This window comes from Danio rerio, chromosome 7 (assembly GCF_052040795.2).
Source record: "Danio rerio strain M-AB ecotype USA chromosome 7, GRCz13ab, whole genome shotgun sequence".
Lineage (NCBI taxonomy): Eukaryota > Metazoa > Chordata > Actinopteri > Cypriniformes > Danionidae > Danio > Danio rerio.
In genome coordinates, this window is record NC_141027.1 from 19,040,763 (window position 1) to 19,061,507 (window position 20,745).

Below are 20,745 nucleotides of genomic sequence, written 5' to 3' on the forward strand. Positions count from 1 at the left end.
TCATATACATATTTTCATATTAGTCAATAATATTACTGAAATTAATTTAAAAACGGAATAAATATGAATTTACACACATTTACACAAGTAAATAAACAGAATCAATGATGGGCTAAAAATCGCGCAGATTCCGTGTGGGCCTGGTAAAAAGGGAATAAGTCACAGACATTGAACAAAAACTGGTCATTTTTAAGAGCTGCCGCAGAATTGTTGCCACGCTTTACAGATTATTGAGCTGAAGCTTGACTACAAAATCAAATCGCAAATTAAATCGCAATTGCAATATCCGTCAAAAAATCCCAATTACATATTTTCCCCAAATCGTACAGCACTAGTTCATATTTTAAGTTTTAAGACTGTGTTTACATTAATAATAATAATAAAAAGTACATTTGTTCATTAAAAAAGTAAGATCTATAAAATTTGTATTTAAATATTTTGACTGAAAATGTCATTTTATTTTTTTCTGTTAAATTGTCTTCAAATATTGAGTTTCAAGGCATTTTATATGAATATTTACAATTTTATATGCATTTATATAAAAGGGGGTTTATATTAACCCTTTATATGGCACTTATTGAAATACCTATTGAACATAAAGAGTAACAGAGTTATTGCTGGACTTTTAGAAATGTATGACTTTAAAAATTAAAACAAAACAATTATATTATAATCAGTGTCAATGAAGTTACTATATACTCATTGTGGTTCTTCCCCACAGAAAGGGTTAATGTAATAATAGAAACATCTTCACTGTCACTTTTGATTAGTTTCATGCATACTTGTTAAATAAATCTTCACCGCTTTAAAAAAAAAAAAAACCTTACTAACTCTATTGTTTCTCTACATCATCAGTTCATTGACTGGTTGTTCAGCATCACTGAAGCTCCCAAACAAGCTTTCTCAGAAACTGCTGTGCTTACAGCCAAAGGTGAGACACTGTTATTCCAACTACTAAAGAAACGTGCTGCTTATTTAATCAAGTTATGACAAGCAGCAAAGGATTGTTGTATGATTGACAGTATATTTGCAATCTGATTGTGTTGTTTCAGCGGCTCTAATGGCTCTGAGATCCTCGTCAGAGTTTAAGAAGAAGACGGTGTGGACAAGAGCGTACGGCTGGTGATTTCAAACATCTCACACATCAAAGCTTTAGCATCAAACACTTAACAAAAACAAATCATGGGCTCCTTTACAAACTCCGCTTCTGTTACAACACCAGAACACATGCTAAACAGTTTTATTTTAATGCTGTTAGAAAAAAACAAGTGCATAAAAATGGCTAGAGAAAGCATCAGGTTACTACTTCCATTCATCTCAGGCATTGTCTCATCTACTTATCATTCATCGCATGTTGACTAGAATGACCAATTTTGTGACCAACGGAGGGTGTAAAATAAACACGTTTGTTACACACGGAGTATCATTTTCTGTCCAAATGAAGCTTGCTTTATTTGCATACATTTGCATAAAGTGAAATCATCTGCCAAGCTCAAACCGAATACAATACACAGTAGAAAATCCCACCATATTGTAGCTAATGCTGGCCAAAAACTGCACATTTAGAAAGAAAGAATCCTTTTTAGGTTATTGAATCATGTTAATGCCAAGCTTAACTGACATGACCTTTCAAAATCATTCTAATATGATTATTTGCTGCTCAAACATTTCTGAATATTCATAAATGTGGCAACTGTTTCATATTTATTCATGATTCTGTGAACACTACGCTTCTAATAAGCAGCCTTTAGAATTGAGAAATATTTCAATGTGTTTGCTGTCACTTGTGCTCAAAATTATGCATCCTACAGTAATGTAATGTGTATTTATATAGCGCATTTATCGTTTATGGCTATACATTCAAAGTGAGTCAGAATCATGAGGGGGGTCTCTCCAGCCCACCACCAGTATGCAGCATCTACTTAGGCCCCGTTTACACTGTAAGTTAAATGTGATCCAATTCATTGTTTGCTCATTGTGACACAGATCGGATCTGTTCTATGACCTTGCTAACACAAAAAAATGCACGCATTGGGATATTCAGAGATCGGCCTCGTCCTACATATGTGGAAATAAATCAGATATAAATCGAATACGTGACAATGCGACGATCATGTAAACAGGCTGATCGTATTTATTGAGGCATTCTGTTTCGTACGTCATTAAACTTGCGACGGTGTGGTACTTCTCTGCGGTTTAATGACATCGAAGGAAGAGTGTGTGTGGAGACGGTTAACAACAACGACAGAGGAAACATGGAGGAGGAAAGTGGTCAGTCGTCACAATTTGCTCCCACCAGACCTGAGATCTCTCTCGTACCCACAAATTCTTCTGAACGGTGGAGGACAACATACAGTTGAAGTCAGAAATATTAGCCCCCCTGTTTATTTTTCCCCCAACTTCTGTATAATCAAGGGAAAATTTTTCAACTTTCAACATATTTCTAAACACAATAGTTTTAATAACTCATTTCTAATAACAGTTTTATTTTATTTTTGCCAGAAAAACAGTAAATAATATTTGACTAGATATTTTTCAAAACACTTTTATACAGCTTTTATACAGACATTTAAAGGCTTAACTAGGTTAATTAGTCAGGTTAGGGTAATTAGGCAAGACCCCGAGGGGTCACGGGACAATGAAGGGGGGTCGCCTGGTGGTTTCCAAAAATCTATTTATTTTTATTAAACCATAAGAATTACCATATTTTATCCATAACCTTCTGAAGAGAAAAAAAAATAGTCGTTTATATCATATATAGTTACTATAGTAGCTTATAGTTACTACTTCTATTGGATTGCAACCCCTGGGGTAATTGCATTGTATTAAAGACACAGCAATAGCGTCAGATGCAGCAGATTTCATAACACCTGGTTAAACTTTGTGGCCCATTTACAGCTCTCTAAAAAAATGTAAAGAAGAATAGACTTGGGTCCATTGGTGTGTGTGTGTGTGCCATTGCATGCAAGGTTTCTGTATTTATAACCACCTCAGAGGATATTGTGGGTCACGAGTCACTGGCATTGTCATTTTGGGGGTCGCGGCCTGAAAAGTTTGGGAACCCCTGCTGTAGACTATCGGGAAAAAAATATATAGCTTAAAGGGGCTAATAATTTTGACCTTAAAATTGTTTTTGAAAAATTAAAAACTGCTTTTATTCTAGCTGAAATCAAACAAGTAAGACTTTCTCTAGAAGAAAAAATATTATCAGACATACTGTAAAAATTGCCTTACTCTTGTAAACATCATTTTGGAAATATTTAAAAAAGAAAAAAAAAATGTAAAGGGGGTTAATAATCCGGACTTCAACTGTATATAAACCATAGGCGGAAGCTACGATGACGGCCCTTTGCTTCCTCTTCCACCTCAAAATCCTTTTAAAGTTGGGTGAACTTTGCATATTTGTCAGAGCTGAAAGCAAGACAATTTCTTACATCCTGGCGCAGATGCTAGAACCTGCTTTTACACATGCGCAACATCGTAAATTACATAGCAAGTGTACACACATGAATCGGATATGAGTCACAAATAAAAGAACGTGTAAACAGACAGGCCAAAAAAAATCAGATATAGGCAACAAATCGGTATTGGGCATCAAGATCTGACAGTGTAAACGGGGCCTTATATGATGCGATGGCAGCCACAGGACAACAGCGCCAGGGCGGTCACTACACACCAGCTATAGGTGGAGTGAAGAGACGGGGATAGAGCCAATTTAGTGGATGGGGATTAGTCAGTTTAACGTCTCATCCGAAAGACGATGCTCGCTGACAGTATAGTGTCCGCTTTACTATACTGGGGCATTAGGACCCACACAGACCGCAGGTTGAGCGCCATCTGCTGGCCTCACTAACACAACTTTCAACAGCATTCTAGTTTTCCCATGTGGTCTTCCATACAGGTACTGGCCAGGCTCAGCCCAGCTTAGCTCAGTGAGTAAGTGGTCTGCTGGGTGATATGGCTGTGGATAGTATCACAATATTTTAATAAGAAGGCATTTGAAATCTACAATTGCTATAAAATCTAAATTAAGTTAACACCACAAAAATTGTGCTTCTGAGAGTTCATTTAGGATATTACCATCTTAATTTTATCAAATATATGGTGAACCCTTGCCAGAATTATAGATCTGGTTGCTTTAGGTGCTTTACAAATACTCTGCAGTCATAAATCCTGTCACAGTATCCATTCTGTCACAAAGCAGACACCAAATCTGCAACTATGACTTTTTGAGCTTGCGACGTTAAGTCGTTTTAGCAGAGTGTTGAAAATACACTGCACTGGACAAACAGTATTCAGATGGTGCAAATAAAAAACATAATCGTGTAATCTTAATGTTGTTTTACAGATTTGTAAAGCCCTCATCTCATGTAACCTGCAGGCAAATATCAGTTTTTGTTTTTGTTTCTAAATTAAATGATACCTTGATTTGCATTTCCAGTTCCCCTTTTCACAGATTAATCAAAACAGTGATACTCTTCTAACGCCTTAAAATAGTCAGCTAAAATTAAATAGAAAAACAGACAAATCAAATATATTTACATGAGATAAAACACTACAAAAATGAGTCATGTTTATTAAAAATGTCAGTGGTCTGATTTATAAAAAAAAAATGTGTAGAAACCTTCCCAAAAAAGAACCTACACCAGAATAAATGTTCTCTTAACTTATTATTGATTATAGCTCATATGATGATCTAAAGTGGTTCAATTAAGTCAACATTTAAGTTAAATATGTTTATTTAGAACTTGCATGTGAAAGTGTTTAGAAATCACGGCTGAATAGAAGCTTCTTAATGAAACGTATACACTACATTGCCATAAGTTTTAAAACACCCCTCCAGATTACTGAATTCACATGTTCCGATCACTTTAATGGCCCGGGTGTATAAAGTTAGCAGACTGCTTGTCAAAGATCTGTAAAGGGGAATGGTCACTCTCAGACATGACAAATCTTCAAATTCCATGTGGCCTTCAGATCAGCTAAAGAACAAGCATAGAGAGCTTCCTGGAAAGGGTTTGTATGACCGAGCTGCTGTGGTCAAGCCTCACATCAACAAGTGCAATGCAAAAGTGGGAGGTAGTGGTGTAAACTAAGCAGGTAGCCACCTGACTGTAGAGCTGTGAAGATGTGTTTTCTGGACTGACTAATCATGCTTCTCTTTCTGGCAATCTGAAGGATGAGTCTGGGTTAGGCACTTGCCTGGAAAACGGTGCGTATAGAGTCTGCTGGAAGGAAGATTATGATATGGGGTTGTTTTTCAGCGATTTGCTTTGACTACTTAGTTCCAGCAAAACAAACCTTTAAAGGCCATTTCATACGTGCGTATCCTTCGTATAGTCACACACCCTTCGCCGGTCCTTGAAACACACCTAAAACAGGAATCATTTGGTGATGGCCCTTTCTGATTCAACTTGACTGCATACCAGCGGATAAAGTAAGGTTCAGAGAGTCATAGATGAGTGAGTTTAGTGTGGAAGAACTGGACTGGCCTACACAGAGTCCTAATCTCAACCCAACTGAACACCTTTAGGATGAATTAGAGTGGACTTCTAGAAGAATGCTCAAAAATTCCCACAAACTCTCGAACCTTCTGGATAGACTTACCAGAAGAATTAAAGCTGCTATAGTTGCAAAGGGTAGGCAGCTCTTTATTAAACCCTATTAAATCTAGATAAAGGGTAAATTTCCTAGAACTTTTGACAATAAATTGCAGAAATATATATAGTTGAAACCAGAAGTTTACATAAACTATAAAAAAATGAACATAACCATTTTTAAAAAATGTCTGATGGTAAATCAGTTAGGATTTACCATCATTTTCCTTGGTATTTTTTTTTTAGCTTTGCTTTTAAACTGTATAACTTTGGTCAAATGTTTTGGGTATCCTTCCACAAGCTTCTCACAGTAGTTCAAAGGAATTTTGACCCATTCCTCCTGACAGAACTGGTGTAACTGAGTCAGATCTGTTGGTTGAATCGCTCACACAAGCTTTTTCAACTCTGCCCACATATTTTCTATAGGATTGAGCTCAGGGCTTTGTGATAGCCACTCCAAAATATCCACTCTGTTGTCCTTAAAGCACATTTGAACTAATTTGGCAGTATGCTTAGTGTCATGGTCTGTTTGGAAGACCCATTTTTTGCCAAGTTTTAATTTTCTTGCTTATGTCTTGAGATGTTGCTTCTGTATTTCTACATAATGTTCTTTCGTCATGATGCCATCTATGCTGTGAAGTGGATCAGTCCCTCCTGCAGCAAAACAGCCCCACAACATGATGCTGCCGCCCCCATACTTCTTAGTTTGGGATGGTGTTCCTAGCTTTCCCCTTTGTCCTCCAAATGTAACACTGGTCATTATGGCCAAACAGTTAAATCCTAGTTTCATCAGACCACAGGACATGTCTCCATAAATTAATCTTGTTTCCAATGTGATTTAGCAAATTGTAATCTGGCTTTTTTTTTTGTTGATTCTGGCTTATTGATTTTCCCATGTTGTCAAACAAGCAGTGTGTTTGAGGTTTTCCTTAAATACTATTCTACAGTTGTGCCTCCAATTAACTCAAATGTTGTCAATTAGCCAATCAGAAACTTCCAAAACCTTGACACCATCATCTGAGCTTTTTCAGGGGCATAATAATCCTATTGTATGTAAACTTGGCTTTCAAAAAAAGTCATACAAATTTCTCAAAAAAAAATCTCTCTCATTATTCTGCTATTAAGCATAACAGAAACAAATTTGATAATCCTACCTTACCTAAAAGTGAAAAAGTTTGGTCATTAACATCTGACAGTTTTTTAAAAAATGGTTATGTGCCGTTTTAAACAGTGTATGTAAACATCTGGTTTCAACTGTATATAATTATCCAACTTGGGGTTTATTAAAACAACTATGTAATCTTTAAATTACCAGAGTTCAGCATCTTATTGGTAAATGTGAAAGCCAAATTGTGATTTCCATACTTTAAGTCTTCTGATTTGCCTTAAATAGGCATGTCGTCCACATTTTGTGGAATGGAATTTGTTAATATAATGAATGATGAGCCTGTCAGAGGTCACTGTCAATGTCAGAGCTGTTCTGCTTTGTATTGGTCTGTTCGTGGCAGAAATTTGTGAATGAGGTGTGGTAGCAAGTCTTTAAAAACATTAATCAATGTGAAATGCCACATTTATTTGTATCCCACGGCTGAACTGGAGATCATGAAAGCTTCGATTACACTGCTGTTTTTTTTTAGTCTTTTTGGAGTCTCTTTGGGCGCATTTAGACTTCACTTCTTCGTCAATAAGACTTTGTCTTGGCAAGATGCGCAAAAATATTGCAGACAGAACTACGACGACTTGTCCACCGTCGGAAGTAAAGATTTGGAGGCCTTATCGAGCAATCCTCTGATTAAAGAGGATTATTTTTGGATCGGACTGCAGAATAACCGTAACCAGTGGATCTGGTCCACAGGCGAGGAGGCAAGGGTGACATTTTGGGATAAAGGAGAACCAACAATTCTACTAGGAGGCAACTGTGGGGGTGTCAATAAAAACACATTTAAAGCATCTAACATAGGCTGTAATGACCAGCTGCACTTTTATTGCATGTTTGTGTTTGAGTTGATCGTCATTCATCAAGAAAGCACATGGGAAGAAGCTCTGCTTTACTGCCCTCAACACTACCTCGGTCTGGCCATAATAGACTCAAAGGACATGATGGTAGAAGCCAAGATAAACAGCACAGAAGCTGATACAGATGACTTGTGGATCGGCCTGCGCTTTCTAGCTGGGAGCTGGTTTTGGGTGAATGGAAAAGGTGTTGATTATAAAGCCTGGTCTTCAGATGGAGAGCTTCAGTGTCCTGCTATGAATCAGAGATGTGGAGTTTATAACCGAGCAAAGGAGGTTTGGACACCCACTGACTGTGTGCGGAGACTCAACTTTCTGTGTGTCAAGAGGAAATATATTAATTGATTGCATTTATCTTGAACAGTAGTAACACTATACTGGGAGTTTTGTCCAATGTCTGTTTTGGAAATGCTTTCTTTCTTTGCTTTTAATTGCTGAACATCATGATTAAAGGGATAATTCACCCCAAAAAATTCTGTCGCCTTTTATTCACCGTTGACTTTTTCTAATCTGGTTTGAACATTTTTTGAAGCGTCTAAGAAATCTTGAACCATTTTCTTCCATAGTATTTGTTTTTCCTACTGTAGATTTTCAACATTATTTAAAATTAATATTTTTTTTTTACTGAACAAAGTTTTGGAAAGTAGGGAAAGTAGATGATGGCAGAATTGAATTTTTTTAATTGAATTGAATCTCTTTAATGTGATTTGTGCATATAAATACACTTTTTGTTAATTTATTTAGAACCATTAATATAAGCATTCAAAACCTGAAGCTCAAAATTATTGTTCAATATAGGCTAATATTATATTATCACATATCCCTCTGGAATACTTGATTGGTCAATCATGACATTTACAGTCCATGTTATTTCCTGATAACAACTGATTAATCTAAGAACACAGGCTCGTTTGGTTAATACGAGTCATGATGACAGTTAGCGAATATTATACATATAACCTACTATATGCTTTTGTCACACTGCTGTTCTTGACTATTTGGCACCATGTGGTGAGTGAATAAATGATTACAGCTCAAACAGATGTTTTGTGCCTAATTGTTTAGTTCTGATGCAAGTAGCCATGTGATAAGTGGCATAATGCACATCCAGCCGGTTGTATACACAGAACAACCATCTTGATGTGCATTATCTTTTAAATATTGTACAATTGTGTATTTGCCTTAACATTTAGAATCATTTTTACTGATGGCAACAAAAAAAGGTACAATCTTTCGCTGTGACAATTTTTATTCATGATCGGTATGAGATAAGCACTGCAATTTGTTAGAGAAAACACTTATTCACAATAATTGATTGCAGAATTGACAAATCTACTTTATTCTGATGCTGAATTGTTGGAGTTCTTGCATAACAGAACCTCTTTTAGGTAATATATTCTTTTTATTACGTTTTCACAAATCATGTCTAAAAATATAATGATCTTACATTTACAATCAGTGTTTGGGAAAGTTACTTTTGAAAGTAATGCATTACAATATTGAGTTACTCCCTAAAAAAGTAACTAGTAGCGCTACTTGGTTATTTTTATGGTAAGTAATGCATTACTTTACTTTTAAGTTACTTTTGCGCTAATTTTTATTACCTGGCTGTGACTTGCTATGTTTGTACTATTTGTCCTAAGAAAAATCACTGTCCGTTGAGATAATCCCTCGTCCTTTTCTTCAATGCGTTCAAAATGATGAACTTATTCTCTCACTGACTGTGTGATTCATTGTGACTACTTTTGTTTTAATTCAGCAATTAAATTTTTTAAAAGCTAATTATTTAAACTAAAAAGTAACGTGTTACCTTTTAAAAAAAGTAACTTAAATATTATAATTTTATTTTTTTAAAGTATTGCATTACTTGTTATTTAGAAGTAATATTATTCTGTAACTTGCATTACTTGTGAAGGCTGATTTATACTTCCGCGTCAAGCGAATGCGTATGGTTCGGCGCAGCCTACGCACGGTTGCATAGCCCTCACCGTGGCTGATGCCGATGGTAACCTGCACCTCTCAAAAAATGTAACTACTATTTATAAGTATGACTTTGCAGAAGGCAGGCGAGGCAAGGCTGGTTTATACTTCTGCATTGAGTGATCATCGAGACCCCTGGCGCATGCCTAGTGTGTTCCTGTGCATTTATAATTCTGCGTGCTGTTCGTGTTGCCCTGCAAAAACACTTCCGACAGCAGGCAGCAGGTGTTTATGTTCCTCTGTGTCAAGTTTCTTTGCTGGTGTTTTGTTTTTTTCCTTAACACTACAAGTAGCTAACACTTGCTCATTCATAGGCGGGAACCAGCGAATGTGCAACAACTTTGATCATTAATGTAAACACAAAACAAAGATTTCCATCTGGAGCTTTTTTACGGGACTCGACACTTCTAAACACTTGCTCCATCGAGCTCGCGACTCTCAGCACTGCCTACGCTTGTCATGGATATCAAGCCGACCAATCATAGAGCTTGTGCTAACTGTCGTTGTGGCGTGTAGTTACATTTTTTGAGAGGTGCGGGCCACTGTTGGCGTCAGTTACAACGAGGGCTATGCGACCACATGAAAGCTGTGCCAGAGCATACGCGTGCGGTTGATGCAGAAGTACAGCCTTTATACCCAACACTGTTTACAATACATGCGTTTCTTAAATGTGTCCTTTAGTCCAGAGCAATTTACTGTAGGTGATGACAGATTGTGTTCAAAGATTAGTAGTTTTGGTAATAATTTGTGATCAAACTGTTTTTAATACACAATACTATGAAGGCAAGATTTTGTTTTTTTTACCTTGCTTCTTGACCGTGCTCCTTCTTGCAAGCACATCTACAAAATGGTGTGTAATGTTAATAAGCACCATAAAATGACTGAGACAGAAGTTTTAAGGCTGACCTCATCATTTCTAAAACTCAAGTCATTATCATTATTGTGCTTTTAGAGACATTGACAACCAAAATCAGATGACTTATGTTCCTTAAGCTCTCTTAACTACAGTAATATTAACATTGATCAAAAATTTACCAGGGTGTATATTTTCAATTTGTTTAAAATAGATTTTTCCAGGAAGATCCACTCATTTTCTAAAGTTTTTTTTTTCTGTTTTCATTTGCTAGTTGGATTTCTATTCAGGTTTGATCAATTGGATCTTAAAAATAACAGGGATGCTTCGATCGATCAGCCAGAGATCAGTATTTAAGATGCACGTGCCACCTGGGTTTTGCATCAGCAGCACTACAACACATGAGCAATGTTTCCAAATTGCATTGTTAGTCAGTTTTCTTACCATTTTTTTTTTATCTGTTTTAGCTTTTTTTCTTGTAAAGCGGCTTGTGACCAGTACATGTATGCAACTTTCTTAATTCAGCATCTTAGGTAAAGCGAGATCTTATGCTTAAAGGGTAATTGTGCTTATGCAATGGCTTGAAGCATCACAATCGGTACTCGGTTACAGCCGATCACCATGACAAGGAATCGCTACTCCGTATCGGCTTCAAAAATCCTGATCGGAGCATCCCTAATGTACGAGTATGTTTTGTTTAATTCAGTTAAAATGGGTCTGTGCTTAGTCCTTATTTATTTAAATTTTAGTTTATTGCATAGTTTGTGTGTATACTGTATGTGCAATTTTTGTCTATACGCAAGTACAGTGTACAGTTGAAGTCAGAATTATTAGCCCCCTTTGAATTGTTTTTTCTTTTTGAAATATTTCCTAAATGATGTTTAACAGAGCAAGGAAATTTTACAGTATGTCTGATAATATTTTCTCATCTTATTTGTTTTATTTCGGCTAGAATAAAAGCAGTTTTAAACTTTTTAAAACCCATTTTAAGGTCAAAATTATTAGCCCCTTTAAGCTAGTTTGTTTTTCAACTGTCTTCAGAACAAACCACTGTTACACAATAACTTGCCTAATTACCCTAACCTGCCTAGTTAACCTAATTAACCTAGTTAGGCCTGTAAATGTCACTTTAAGCTGTATAGAAGTGTCTTGAAAAATATCTAGTAAAATATTATTTACTGTCATCATGACAAAGATAAAATAAATCAGTTATTAGAAATAAGTTGATAAAACTATTATGTTTAGAAATGTGTTGAAAAAATTTGGTCTCCATTACACAGAAATTGGGGTAAAAATAAACTGGCTAATAATTCAGGGAGTTAATAATTCTGACTTCAACTGTTTATATTTTTTTATTTCTTTGTAATCTGTTAACTGCTGCATATTAATGTATGAAAGCATTTATGCTGTAAGTTTGCATTTTTGAAACTATTTTTTTGTTATTAAACCAGTAAAAGCTCTGTGCCTCCAGAATACTGTAACAATGAACATATTTTTATGATTTTGGTGAGTAGGAGAACCTGTTCATCATCGTCTTTGATTTAGTCTTAGTTCAGTTTCTTATTCCAGCTCTCCAGATTCTCTTTTCTTTCCTTCAGCAAGAGCAGTACTGTTAAACTGGATCCTTCAAAACAGAGGCAAGATGACAATCACAATTAAATCACTTAATGTGTTTTGTGTAAGTTAAGTAATCAAATGTCAAAAACATACTGTAGCCCTAAAACTATTTTAGCCACACTTGAAAATGTATAAGTGCCTCCCAAATTGCGTAATTGTGCACTATTTTATGTCATTTTTTAGAAAAAAAAATGTGTAAGTAGTTCGGCAGCTGTAAAAAAAAAAAAAAAAAACTATTAAATTACAGAAATTTACTGTAAAATAACAGACATTAAATTACAGAAATTTATCAGAAATGTACATTTAAGGAAGTTTCTGTAATTTAAAGTCCATTGTTTTACGCTAAATTTCTGTAATTTAATATCATTATTTTACGATAAATTTATGTAATTTAATGCCAGTTATTTTACGGTAAATTTATGTAATTTAACGTCTATTATTTTACCATAAATTTATGTAATTTAACACTAGTTATTTTAACATAATTTTATGTAATTTAATGTCCATTATTTTACGATAAATGTATGTAATTTAACGCCATTATTTTACGATTATTTTATGTAATTTAACGTCTGTTATTTTACTGTAAATTTCTGTAATTTAACGGCATTAATTTTATGATAATTTCTGTAATTTTAACATCTGTTATTTTACGATAAATTTCTGTTATTTAACGTCCATTATTTGACATTAAATTTCTGTAATTTAACATCTGTTATTTTATGATAAATTTCTGTAATTTAACTGCAGTTATTTTACCATAAATTTCTGTAATTTAATGGCAGTTATTTTACAGGAAAATTTCTGTAATTTAACGTTCATTATTTTACGATACATTTCTGTAATTTAATGCCAGTTATTTTACGATTATTTTCTGTCATTTTAGGTCTATTATTTTACAATAAATTTCTGTAATTTTAACGTCTGTTATTTTGTGAAAAATTTCTGTAATTTAACACCCGTTTTTGCCGGCACCACAGCTGAAAAAAATGTTACATTCATAAACCTACAAATTACTTATAAGTTGCGATTAATTGCTAAAGCTCTTATTGCGGTAAGGGCTTACTGCAAAATGCTTACTTTAACAGGTAGTACTGACAAAAATACCTCATGTATTGCTTTTAAAGGAGTATAAAGTAACAATAAAGTTTTATTTTAGTTACTATATTTATTGAAGTTACTAGTTATTAGCCTTGTTCAATAAGACTATTACAACTTGCAATCAGATTACTACTACGTTTTTCTTATGCTATTAGGCATGAACTAAGAAAATAGCATCACCTAAGGTTAATAAATGATTTATTTTACATTTAATTAAATTAAATAATTAACTGTTTTTTAACATTATTGTAGAGTAATTGTGTACAATATCCCTATAAATAGTAACAGATTTTTTTATCAATATTTCAGCATTTAGTAGTAGATTAAGCTGTTTAAATGATAATATTTGAACTATTAAATTTAACACTGTTATGAATTCCACTTTAAATACATTGTGAACATTCTTAAAAAGTGCTCAAAAACTTTTAATAATAAATAATTATTCATGGTATTATTTTGAAGGGCCCATAATATCATTATCACAACATATTGAATAACGGCATATGTCTAGTGATTTGACATTTTTGGGTTGATAAACATTAGCATAACATGTTTATAGTTAACTATCTTTCAGGGTTTTTTAAAAGTTTGATATGCTGCTTGAATTCGATTTTGAGAGATTTTTTGTGTGGCTCAATTATTATTTTTTCAGGGCTACCATTAACAGAAGCAACATCACATTATTTTACCTAATACAAGAAGTAGTATCCAACCCATAACGATATATGGAGAAAACATGTACATCGGTGCAGGTACTTTAGGTTGGTCTGAATCTGTTCCTTCAGATTCCGACAAGTATGGCAACATTAGGAAAATGCTTATTCCTAAAATAAAAGAAAGAGGATGGGATAAGTCGCTGAAAGATGAACAAAAACATTTTCCAGTGGGGCACTTTGATGTCAAAACTACATCAAATTGACATGGATTTGAAATCAAAGCCTTGACATCCACACATTAATGCTGTTTTTACCAGTAAAATGAGACCAAAAATTATTATAAGAAAAGTTTTATCCATCTGAAAGCTTTAATTCCACATTTACATTGGATTTTGAATCCCTACAATGCATGTAAACAACCTCAATGTCTAATTGACATATAATATTCGACTGTTCTGTAATCGATTTTTTATTTTTTTTTACATATTGGACACCAATGTTAAATGTCAATTCGATGTCATTTTGACCTGAGATCAAATCAATTTGCTTTTTAAATGTGTTTTTGACATCGAAGTGCTCGCTACTCTGTACTCTCTACTGTTAAATATAGCGAGTTACAACACTCTAGATTATGCTTTCTTAACTCACTGCCTGACTAAAGCAAAGGCAATCTACATCAGCAAACTTGTCTCCTCCTCAATGAAGCTCTTAAGATCATTTGTGCAGGTCCTAACAAGCCTGTTAATATGCGCTGACTGCTTGTAATGTTTTTTTCATGTAAGATGTCAGTGTAAGATGAATTATAAGTTATAACAATGATTTTTTTTAATGTCACACAAACTGTTGTTTGAAAATAATTATATAACTTTAATTATATAATTCAGTCTTGCTTTTAAAATAAAGAACTAAAAGAAATCAGGATAGGGCCAAGAATTGATTCTTGCTGTACACCACTAAATAACTGAGTAGTTTTGAAGTACTGCCAACTAAAATTAACTAAAAGTGTAAACTGAAATTTTCAGAGACAAGAACCTTGTGATCAATGTAGCACTAACATTCCCAAAAATTCAAGAAAATAGTTGTGATTTGACGATTTATATTTCTGATGCTTATTCCCATCCAGCATTGGGAAAGATCCTACCTATTACAATACCTTTCATTTTCAGAAGTTATAGAGTAATGTTTACTAAGATTAAGTAAAAAAGAAAAAAATCACTATCTCTTTTAGGTAAGAGACAAAAAATAGTGTTATCAAATGTTGCACTGAGCTGTTCATATGCTGTGGCTACCCCTGATAAATAAGGGAATAAGCCAAGAAAAATTCATGAAATGTTGCACTGAGATCCAACAGGACTAAAATGACCTTCAAAATTAAAACAAAATTTTTAACTTTCTCTTGCGATTTGGTTTAAACCTAGAAAACGCTGCAGTTTCAAAGATTTCCAAATTGATGGTATAGACAATTTTGAGGCATGTAAACAAAAACAGTGGTCTTAGCGTATTTCCTATTTTACATTTTTTTATTTCTATAGCTTGCGTTATTCCAAAAAGAGCCACATATTAAAAAATATTGTTATGATAGCTGTTTAAACACTAATGAGTGAATAGCCTCTTGTTACAGTTATGAAATAGCATGATAAAAAGCAGGAAATATTCAAGGGCCAATAACATGACCACACTGAAATGATATATTGTAAATATAATGATATTTTACCTTCTGTGACGGCAGACATCAAGTACACTGGAATTGTTAGTGTTTGATGAACCCATAGCATTTTAAAATATGGTGTGCCTATAAGGCAAAACAACCGATGTGGATACCTGTAGGACAAACAAAAAAACAAATAAATATTACAGACTGAACTACCACATATTTCATCATCTTTGCACTGCTCATTTGTTCACCTATGTTTGCTTTTCAAGACGCTCTTAAACGTATTAAATTTCTTCATCTAAAACCTTAATTTTTTTCACTTCTATTAGTGTTTAATGATGCTAAATTTACAAAACACTATGTCACTCCAAAGGGAGTGTAAGGCCCAATCCCAATTTTTCCCCTTAGCCCTGCCTGTCCTAGTTCAATTTAACTTGAAGGCGTAGGGCTGAGAGGAAGGGCTAGAAAGTTCTCGAAATGGAGATTTTTCTTTATTACGAATTTTTACAGTAAGTGAAGTTTATTTTATAAACTAATTTCGGGAGAATCACGTACCTATGATTGTTTTCAGCTGTTATGTGATAAAGTTATTCCTGTTGCTAATTTGTTATTGTTGATTATGTTTCCAGTGTTGTTGTATAAGTTTTGACTGTGTTGTATACCCATCCCTGTTTCCCCCTCCTATTATTTTGTTTTTGGTTTGTTTGTTTGTTGATTGTTAATATTGTAAATATTAATTTTTTATAAATATTATAAAATGACTTATTTAAAATTGCAGAATTCCATAAAAATGTGGTACCGCATAAGGCTTAAAAAAAGAATTAAATAAAGATAAGTCACACACAAATTAACACCTGGCAATCACTTTTTCTGCAGGACTCTGTCATGAATGGCATGAGTGATCTGTGTCGTTACAATGGCGTCGACTAACTTGGTTGGTAAAAAAAAGTGCACAACCAACAGTAATCAACCAACAGTATCTGAGGTTTCACTAAAATTATCAAGTGCAAGCCTGAAAGCAGAAGATTCAAGCAGTGTGCTGATGCTGTGACACGTTACCTGATTGTCGTTAGATGGAGACAAGATTAATTAAATAACACGTTTAACAACTAAAGTGAGATGTGATCCAGCGGTACATCCTTGATAAGCTGTCTGACGTGCACTGCTCTCTGGGGTTTTGTGCTTAAAACACCCGCTGACTGCCTGGGGCTCAGACGTGCGCACATGCTGCAGTGTATGACAGAGTATGTGTTTATGTGTGGTCACATGGTGTGCGTTTTCAGCGGTATAGTATGGAAGAAGGGCTGTTCAGAAATGCTAGATGAAACGCCAGTGTAGATGTAGATCGTTTTGGTTCTAAAATGGCTTTTCGTGTAAATGGGGCTGTGTGTATTTTTTCGCAAGCGGGTTGTTGCTGCGACAGGGTTGGCACGGAGGATCACGACGCCTGTTCAGCATCATGATGTCTGTCAGCCATCTGTGATGGATGATGGCATCGTCCCTCGACTCAAAGCTATTTTGCATGAGGATCTGAGACACAAGCTATAACGGCTCAACTATTTTCTGGAAAGGGGACGGGAAGCAGCAGCTCATTTGCATTTAAAGAAACATAAACAAAACAACATTTTCATTCCAAAAAAAAAAATGCCATTTACAGCAAAGTCAAATAATTCACCCATGAAGTATTTTGCCATGATAGTTTACATACTTTCTGAACACATCTAATAATTAATAATAAAACCTCTTTAAGTGTTTAACAACATTCTCATAAATAGTATATGAATAAACATGGCCCTTTTAAAAGTATTCACAAAAGCCTTAAATCCAACATAGGCTCATTCTAAAAACGTATCCTTATATACATTTCTGGAGATCGCAAATTATGTAGTCAGAAGTAGGTATGGCTGCAGTTCGTCTTTAAAACGAACTGACAGGGCAGTATGACGCTGTTCCTTTTCGCACTAGCAGCTGACCGTTTACCTTGTATGGACTGCTTTCTCGCTGTTACTAGTTTGTCCAGTTAGCTCGCCATGTACGTCGGCGGACTTGAGAGGCAGAGAGGAGCTGACCGCGATGATGGGGTTCGAGTTTGGCGAAGAACGGTTCCAGAAAGCATATAAAATCTGAACATTTGAGATCTCAAAAGCATACACAGTGGCCTTTGGTGCACTCATGAAAACAAAAACTGCAAAAAAAACATACCTCCTGGAACGTATTTTGCGATCTCCAGAAATGTATATAGCCCTACGTTTTCAGAATGAGTTTATGTTGCCTAATTCTAATATAAAAGACAAACCTTAGAAGGCCCAGAATATTCCATAGGTAAAACTGCACACACACTATTGGTTTGCTCTGAAACTCCTCCAGACTGATGAGGAGAAACAAAAGGACATTTCTCTCAATTACCTGTAAATGAAAAAAAAAAATTAACATAACACCAATCATGCATCCTAAAAATACAAGCCATATATTTCTCACACATACACATTACAAAATCTTGATTTGTTGCAACCTATGGGGAAACATCTCAGTTTCACCTTTTAGGAAAACAAGAACTAGATTTTTGCAAGTAAAAAGTGAAAGAGTTAATGATCGCGTTTGTTATATTTATTAGGTGCAGTTTTGCAAATGCAAAGTTTCTTAGTGACGTGTATGTGGTTTTATTTTTTACCTGCATAAAGCGAGGGAAAAGTCTGCACTCATCAAAACCATCTGCTATGTGAAACAGCTCTAACAAAGACAGAAGCTGACAGGCGCCCATCATGACAGCAACAAAGTAGAAAGTGCCAAACTGGGCATCTAAAAACAAAACACAGACTCTGAGGATGTCTTAGTGCAGCGATTATTAACAACAGCTAAAAGTATAAGTTATTTAATGTTTTAGAAAATTATGCACATTAAAAAGGCAATCTGGTGCTGATGTTTTGGAAGTTAAAAGCCGTTTGGTTGTTGCATAACACTTAACCACTTATTGCACTAACAACATCTTGAGTACAGTGAAAGCGAGATGTAAATAAACTGAGTGTTTGTTTAACACACAAGATTATTTACATGAGTGGACATTTCAGAAGCCACTGTAGCTCATGACTGCCTATCTGGTGCTGGGTAGATTAAAAATATATTAGAATCTGTTATGGGACTGCACAATATATCATTTGAGTATTGATATCCCAATGTGTGCGTCTCCAACAGCCTCATCGCAAGATAAACAATGTAGAGTTAGGATGACTAGAAACAACTGCAGAATTTAACCTTTAGACACTGCAGAATTTAACCTTAATAGTGTGAAAGTTTATCATCAGCATGTGTTTTAGGGCCTGTGACTGTGTGAGCACATAAAGAGAGTTTAAGTGTTGTTTATTTATAAACTAATTTAGAGGATCATATTCTTATGATCAACACGGCTGGCACCTCATTAGTAATCTGCTCTATTAGATGATTATGGAAGCATTATAAATGCCATTAATTGACATCAGACTATGCAAATTTGTTGTTAAATAATAAAAAAATATTTACTATACATCTGTAAAATGTTTGTCCCATACATATAATTATTAATAAACATGTTTTGTCCACAAATACAAAAGCATTGATTGCTTTAATAATTTACATGACCAATCCATATTGTGAATATTTAAATATAAATATATATACAGTATTTTTTAATAAGTAAAAATTAAATAAAAGACAAGAAAGCATAAATACATCTTAAAAATACCATTGTGTGAATAATAATCTAAAAAGTAACCCACACAAAAAAATAAGTGTAATCTGTAATCTTACCTTTTCCAAAAGAGAGAAATCTGGCTGTCATGTTTGCGAAAATCCATGTGTGTCCACAGAACTGAAGCAAGTTGTATGAAAAGAGATATATAAAGCCGAGGCTAAACCTGTAAAAGATCAAATTTGCAAGTAACATGCTTATACAAGTTGTCATTTATGTCTCTGTATACTTTGAATTCCATGTAGAAGACAAGTTATGCAACCCTCATACCAGTGTTAATTATTCAGTGGGCAGAAGGACAAGAAATTAGCTGAAGTTATTGGTCGAGGTTAGGATATATTTTTCTGATCGCTAGCTTACTTGTTTTATGCACTGTTTTCACAACAAAGTGATTTTGAATGGCAGCTCTTGTTGTCAGCATGACTCCACATCTGATTCCAGTCGACACCCTGTTGCTATGGCTTACCTCAATCTATCGTGTTTTTACACAAACGGAGGCATAGGTTAACTATTTTCTGTCTTCTGCCGTTAAATACAGAACCATTTTATTCACCTGCCAAATTGATAATTATTTCTTTTTACGTCAAAATAATTTAAACATTACGAAAACAGTATAGCAAAACTTTGCCGCGCTGTCCTCCCTCATGACGCATTGGTGTTTTGATTTTACTGAACTTTTCGAACGTTTCTAGTGGCTGCTTTCCAGTCCTTTCCACCGATTCTGTTTTGAACGTCACCAAGAATCTTTTAGAATTTGTGTCTGTGACATTTTGTTTTGATTATAGTCGATGTTGATACATAATAACAGTTATTGAAGTAATGCTGCATCCTAGTGAGGAAAATTAAACGACGATTAAAACGACGAGGCTACAAGAAACATAAAGCACAGCTGGAAAATCCCCATGTGCTCGCTCCCTCTTGAATGTGTTTTGTGCCTGAATGTTTTGGGTGAGGCTGCGTGATAAAGATATCCCTAAACAGCGGAATGACATCAACAATACATGCTGATTGAACGAAACTGATATTTACCCCATTCCTCCTAAGCTCCCGTTGCGACGAGAATATATACAACATTAAGGGGGAAAATTTAAATGTGAGGAAGTTCTGATTACAGAACTCCCTCTCTGACGTCACGAGGGCAGAGTTGGGTTTCCCAACACACACACACACACACACACACTAACGTGTTTTATATTTGACTAATGCTGTGACCAAAGCATGAACCTTGTCAATATTTTTTAGTTTTCTTTCTTTTTTTCTTTAGCATGTCAACCTTTATTATTATTATTATTATTATTATTATTATTATGCGAAAAGTGAGAGTATACAATCACAGCACATTATAAAGAAAATAAATTGAGAAAAAAAGAAAACAAAAAATAAAACAGAAGGGGTATATACATCACACATTAAAACAAATTAAATAATTTACAAACACAATTCCATTAAGTAATAAAAAGCCTATTTACAGTTGAAACCAGAATTTTACATACACTCTAAAAAAGGCGCATGACCATTTTTTAAAAAAAATGTCTGATGGTAAATTATAC

General features: G+C 34.6%; 3 protein-coding genes across 11 annotated transcripts in view; 2 read left to right on the forward strand and 1 right to left on the reverse strand.

Annotated features, from left to right (window-relative positions):
- The window catches only part of focad (focadhesin), a 101,613-nt gene extending 100,198 nt beyond the window's left edge, over window positions 1-1,415 (forward strand). The window contains 2 exon segments of one of the 2 annotated variants that reach the window (NM_001423838.2): window positions 856-931; window positions 1,053-1,415. In NM_001423838.2, the coding sequence (NP_001410767.2) occupies window positions 856-931; window positions 1,053-1,126 (150 nt within the window). In that variant the 3' untranslated portion in view covers window positions 1,127-1,415. 2 annotated transcript variants of the gene reach the window in all.
- A 5,760-nt stretch (window positions 1,416-7,175) lies between these two features.
- On the forward strand, window positions 7,176-8,010 carry zgc:194252. The gene is given in 1 exon segment (NM_001128708.1): window positions 7,176-8,010. A coding segment is annotated over 1 exon segment (756 nt). The 5' UTR covers window positions 7,176-7,199; the 3' UTR covers window positions 7,956-8,010.
- On the reverse strand, window positions 7,550-20,321 carry hacd4 (3-hydroxyacyl-CoA dehydratase 4). 8 transcript variants are annotated; one of them, XM_087259632.1, is made up of 8 exons: window positions 20,225-20,321; window positions 19,255-19,361; window positions 18,143-18,270; window positions 17,768-17,877; window positions 15,532-15,638; window positions 13,851-13,985; window positions 11,964-12,067; window positions 7,550-7,925 (listed from the first exon to the last, which is right to left on the reverse strand). In XM_087259632.1, the coding sequence occupies exons 1-7, from the start codon at window positions 20,227-20,229 to the stop codon at window positions 11,991-11,993; spliced, it is 669 nt and encodes a 222-aa protein (XP_087115758.1). In that variant the 5' UTR covers window positions 20,230-20,321; the 3' UTR covers window positions 7,550-7,925; window positions 11,964-11,990.
- Between the last annotated feature and the right edge of the window lie 424 nt (window positions 20,322-20,745).